The 6,118-nt window shown below is 41.6% G+C and overlaps 1 protein-coding gene across 3 annotated transcripts in view; it reads left to right on the top strand.

The window, feature by feature from the left end:
- The first annotated feature begins 258 nt into the window (after window positions 1–258).
- Window positions 259–6,118, top strand: part of CDC20B (cell division cycle 20B) — a 59,975-nt gene continuing 54,115 nt past the window's right edge. For all 3 annotated transcript variants that reach the window (XM_017874179.1, XM_017874178.1, XM_017874177.1), the window contains exons 1-2: window positions 259–498; window positions 779–841. In XM_017874179.1, coding sequence (XP_017729668.1) covers window positions 436–498; window positions 779–841 — 126 coding nt within the window. In that variant the 5' untranslated portion in view covers window positions 259–435. The remainder of the gene's footprint in view (window positions 499–778; window positions 842–6,118) is intronic.

Here is a 6,118-nt window from a genome sequence, read left to right as displayed (position 1 = left end):
GCCCCCGGTGCCAGGCCCAGCCACAGACCCGCCACGGCTCGCGGCAAAGCTTGGCGCCCGGGTGCGCGCCTGGACCGGAGGCGGTGACTGGGCGGGTAGCAGAGAGGGCCGGCAGGGGCGGGGCCGCGGCGCGCGCCGGGGAATCCCTCCCGGGCTCTGACGTCACCGCGGCGCAGGCCAATAAGAAGGCGGCGAGGGGGATTCCCGCGCCAACTGCCGCGCCGCCGGGTTTTTAAATGGTACCCAGGGGAACACCTTGCAGCGGCGGTGGGAGGAGTGGGGGACATGGAGGGAGGTGGTGAAATAGAATGGTCTTGGGGGACGGGACTCCAGGGCTTTGACGATTAGGCGTCAAGACTGACTTAGACCTGGGAAGAAAACCAGAGGCGGTCGAGGAGAGAGGCCAAACGCCAGGCAGGGCGAAGTCAGCCGGAGATGGAGTGGAAACTGGAGCGCACCGCGCCTCGGAGGGTCCGCACCCAAGAGGAGATGCTGTGGGTGAGTAACGCCCTGTTTTGCATTCTCCCTGAGTCTCTAATGCGGGGCCAAAGGCCCCGTTCGTAATACCTGTTTAGGACCAAGAGGTGGTACCAAACTCTAAGCCCGGGTCGTACATTTGAATGAAGTAATTTAGTTATATTCTGAAGGTGCCTAGTTGCCTTAAAAAAAAAAAAAAAAAAAGTAATCTGACAAGCACAGGATCTAGAAAAATTCCACACCTGAAATTATGATTTTGCTAAATAGTTTCTTTCTCAATATATTATCTGTGTTTTCAAAGGAAAGTATCATGCGTGTGCTCTCCAAAGAACTGAAGCAGAAGAAAAGTCAAGGCTCCGTCAAGGTGAGTGTCCAGGGCTTGTTCTTGTTCTCTGTTTTAATTCTGATCTTGAACAAACGAATTCTTGGTAAAGAATGTATTTGTAGGAAGTATGAGCTGGTCTGAAAATATGAGAATTTAAGTACAGTATCTTATTACATACTAAAAAAATTTCTTTACGAAACTGAAGATCCCAGAAAAATAATGCAATCATTTGCATCTGAATCGTGCTTTCTAGTTTTTGCCTCCACAGCAAAGGATAAAGCTGAGATGTCAGGTAGGCAGTGTATTGCTAGCGGCTGTTAATAATTTTAACAGTTGCTAGTTGCACTCCTCTCTGTTGCATTAAGAAGCACGCCTCCCAAAGAAATGGAAATGGTGCCATCTTGTGGACGATGTGGAGAAGTGGCATAAACCACGGTTTTCAACGTGAGCTGTTTAAAGTTGATCCAAAGTATTACCTGTTCTCCTTGAAAGACCAAACCCAAAGGTCTTTAGTGTCTCTTGTAATCAGTGTAAAAGGAAACAAATTTAAATGGTTTTAGAAACGTGTTTCATAAACAGCCTTCATCTGCTTTAAATCTCTGTCACCATTTACCATGCTTCTCTCTAGGCTCAATAGTTCATCTTCCTTTGACCTGTACTCATAGATTCTAGTTCCAAATCCATCACTATTTTAATGTATTTTTCTAGATCTTATGTAAATGTTTCAACTAGGCACCGTGGCTCATGCCTATAATCCCAGCACTTTGGGAGGCTGAGGCAGGAGGATCATTTGAGGCCAGGACTTCAAGACCAGCCTGGACAACACAGGGAGACCTTGTCTTTCCAAAAAAACTGCAAAAATTAGCTGGGCATGATGACTTTTGCTTGTAGTCCCAGCTACTTGGGAGCCTGAGGCAGGAGGATCGCTTGAGCCCAGGAGTTCAAGGCTGCAGTGAGCTATTATTGCACTACTGCACTCCAGCCTGGAGGACAGAGCCAGACCCTGCCTCTTAAAAAAAAATTTCTGTATTCAAGTGGTAGCATCCTAAATTGAATACATAATTGCATTTTCAGAACTCAGTTACTAATGTCATTTCTAGTAGGAGGAAACTAATCACATTTAAGCCCTTACATTTCTTAAATACTTTAATGTTGATTTTTTTCCCCCAAACACTGCTGCAGTTTTGTGTCATGCCCAGCATATGTATTATCACGACTCCTAGATATTTTACTGTCTAATACAGACAACTAATCTTTTGATCAATAAATAGAAGTGATTTGAAAAGCTATAGTTAAGTAACTTTTTATTTATTTTTTTCAGACAGAGTCTTGCTTTGTCGCCCAGGTTGGAGTGCAGTGGTGCAATCTCAGCTCACTGCAAACTCCGGCTCCTGGGTTCAAGTGATTCTTGTGCCTCAGACTCCTGAGTAGCTGGGATTACAGGCAGCACCATCATGCCGGGCTAATTTTTGTATTTTTAGTAGAGACAGGGTTTCACCATGTTGGCCAGGCTTGTCTCGAACTTGTGACCTCAGGGGATTAGCCCACCTCGGCCTCCCAAAGTGCTCGGATTACAAGCGTAAGCCGCCTACAGTTAAGGAACTTTTAAAATTCATTTGTACTGCAGTAACATATCTTCATTATCCAAGCATTTAATTTGGAAAACCTAAGTGTGAGTATTCTGAAAATTTTAAAGTTTTGTTTAATTTTATGTTTTGACTAGATTCAAGCAAATATTGATTTTATTTCTTATAGTCCTGAAGTAATACATTTTGTCTATAAGTTTTCTTTAATGTGACTATTAAGATTAGAGTTCTGCCACTGTGTTCATGTTACAAATTTAGCCTCAGTGACTTTCTGGGCCACGAGAATCGGCAGTGACCTGAATCAGGTAGGCAGTGTATTGTTAGCTGGCTGCTTGGGTCAAGTCAGCAGCCACAACTACCCTGCCACTTGCTTCTGGATAAATTCTTCTTGTCAATGAAGTGCTCTGGCTACCTGTGTGTGATGAGCTGGCAGTGTATTGTTAGCTGGTTGAATATGTGAATGGCATCAGCTAACATGCAACTGCTGTCTTATTGCATATACAATGAAAATCAGAGTGTAACTGAATCTGTAATTAGTGTGTGTTTACGTGTACTTTCTGCTATGAAGCAAGGCACTATTTACCATAATATATTATTACTATTAACTTATAATACGGTAATGCTTATAATACAATGGACAGCTTTATAATGGTAAGGAAAGTACTACAATTACTTAAATTTTTTTCCTTTTAAGAAAAATTTACTTATGCCTGCTTTTCCATAACTAAAATTTTAAGAAATATTTTGGAGTCTTTGGAGTGTTTTGGAGTAGACAGTATTTAAGTATTTGTGAAATTATATATTTTTACATATAAGATTTAGAATGTAATAACAATGTGGAATGGACCTACAATGTGTCCCCAGATTTTCAGTGAAGTCTTTGGGATTCTTTCTGCATCATTAGTTTCTGAATACAGCATTAGAATCGGTTTCCAAAACCGTGGCTGTGTGTACCAGCTGGAGGGAAAGTTGAGGTAATTTTCCAGATGAGTCAGTCAACTAAAACATTTTTCACTTGAAATATCAAGAATATTGGGGATTTTTTTTTTGGATGGGGAATGGTTTAATTTTTTTTTTGGAAGATTTACCTCAATCCTTTCACTTCATTTTCTGTAAAAACACAGATTCATGAAATATTTGGAAGGGAGCACGAGATCTAACTTGTGAAGTGGGAAGAACTGACCATACATTATGACTTTAAATATTTTCTCATTCCCTGGGAGGCATTTTGGCCCATGAAGCAGTATAAATATGTGCTGGCTTCCAGACATGCAGTATTCTTGTGTGGACATTTGTAGCCAGTTAGTGGAACTGACTTTGGTGGTGCCATCAGTTAGTTAAGCCATAGATGAGATATAAGAAATATTTCACATTCTCTACTGTACTGGATTGTAAGTTATTGGTAAAATGATTTTTATGCTTTCCTTATTTAAATATAAACATATTTCTAGAACATGGGTTAAATAGATATCTGTAGTTTGATTCTTATGCATTTTACTACTTTCAAATCACATCCTCTTTTTGTTGTTGCCCAGTGTTATTCACTTTCAGGAGATTTATGTTTAAGTATATCTTCCATGTAAAAATTGTTTTCATCTTGTCTCTTTTAAGGTTAAATTTCAACATGTTATTTTCTTTTCTTTTCTTTTTTTTTTTTTGAGACGGAGTCTCGCTCTGTCACCCAGGCTGGAGTGCGACGGGCGCGATCTTGGCTCACTGCAAGCTCCGCCTCCCGGGTTCACGCCATTCTCCTGCCTCAGCCTCCTGAGTAGCTGGACTACAGGCGCCCGCCGCCATGCCGGGCTCATTTTTTGTATTTTTAGTAGAGACGGGGTTTCACCGTGTTAGCCAGGATGGTCTCGATCTCCTGACTTCGTGATCCGCCCGCCTCGGCCTCCTAAAGTGCTGGGATTACAGGCGTGAGCCACCGCGCCCGGCCTCAACATGTTATTTTCTATGCAGAGTCACTGACCTGGTGATAAAAATAAAACCTACTAAATTTAGAAGTCTTGGCTTTTGTGTTTTAGTTTTTTAAAAAATTAAACAGCAAGACAGAAAATGCCAACTTTATTTTATTTTAGATCAAGGGGTACATGTGCAGGTTTATTACATGAATATATTGGGTGATGCTGGGGTTTGGGGTTCTAGTGAACCTGTCTCCCAAATAATGAACATTGTACCCAGTAGGTAGTTTTTCGGTCCTTGTGTTCCTTTCTTCCTACCCTTCTGGAGTCCCCAGTGTCTACTGTTTCCATCTTCATGTCCATGTGTACCCATTGTTTAGCTCCCACTTAGAAGTGAGAATATGCCATAATTGATTTTCTGTTTCTGAAAATGACAACTTAAATTAAAAAAAAAAATTTCTTTTTTAGAACTGTTGATTCTGTAGGGAAACCAACTTTATGTTCAATAAACAGAAGACATTTAAAGTTGTGGTTTAGTCTCATATTAAGATGATGAGAAAAGAGGGAAGGAATGGAATGAAATAAAAATATGTTAAAGAAATAAAAAATACGTTAAAGAGATGAATGGGTTAGGAGGAAAGTGAAGATAGAAATTAAAAGAGAAAATGTTTCCATAGGTGGGAGAAGGAAAGAAAGGGATACACACTGGGATGTCAAGGGTCAAACAGAGGGAAAAGGGATTGGAAAAAGAGGAGGGAGGCTCTGCTGATGGCAAAGTATTTTCTCCCAGGTGTTTTCTCTTGGGGCAGTCTCTTGGCTGTTCACTGGTACTGGGAATGTCACTACTTCCCATCACTGCCCTCTGAACCTCTCACTATTATAGTGATAGCCTCCTTCTTTCTCTCTCTGTCTGCTGCTTTTTATTTCCCTGCAAAGACACTACGCTGCTCTGCAAGAGACATCCTTAACAGTTCAGCTGGAGGAGGGGAAGGGAAGAGTGGGAAGGAGTGTGATGGATTCATTTCTAGGCATAACAATTATTAGAATTTTATTCTATGGGAAAGATAAAATCAAGCAGAGGACTACATATGGACAGAGTGTCCTCATATCAGCTCCACCCAAACATGTCATTTTTCTTTCAAAGGAACACCACAAATCAATGTGGTGCAATCATGACTCACTGCAGCTTCTACCTCCTAGGCTTAAGCAATCCTCTCACCTCAGCCTCCTGAGGAGATGGAACCACAGGTATTTGCTACCACACCTGGCTAATTAAAAATTTTTTTTTTTGCAGAGACAGGGTCGCTCTGTTGCCCAGGCTGGAGTTTAGTGGAGCCATCTCAGCTCACTGCAGCCTTGATCTCTTTGGGCTCAAGCAATCCTTCCACCTCAGCCTCCTATGTAGCTGGGACCTGAGGCATGTGCCATCACACCCAGCTAATTTTTTGATTTTTTTCTAGAGACGAGGTTTTGCCATGTTGCCCCAGGCTTGTCTCTAACTCCTGGGCTCAAGTGATCCTCCCTCCTCAGTTGCTTAAAGTGCTGATGTTATAGGCCTGAGCCATCATGCCCATCCCCAATTGTCACATTTTTAGAAATTTTGCATCCTAGTTACTAAACCATTGGTAGATTGAAATTGGCCATGAGGGAGCATGAGCATTTACATTGAGCTGGCAAATGCTGTATGTGAGGATTCCTCCTCCAGAGTCTGCTATTAAACATGTACCAGCCACCATTATATATATGCTAGATACACTGCAGTTATTAAGAATTATATATATGTACATGTATACATACTATTGATACAGTGTAATTGTTAAACATTT

The sequence above is a fragment of the Rhinopithecus bieti genome, unplaced genomic scaffold (genome assembly GCF_001698545.2).
Source record: "Rhinopithecus bieti isolate Rb0 unplaced genomic scaffold, ASM169854v2 scaffold_6513, whole genome shotgun sequence".
In the NCBI taxonomy this organism is placed as follows: Eukaryota; Metazoa; Chordata; class Mammalia; order Primates; family Cercopithecidae; genus Rhinopithecus; species Rhinopithecus bieti.
The sequence above is the reverse complement of the archived record's forward strand: the minus strand, read 5'-3'. Positions and strand labels throughout refer to the sequence as shown.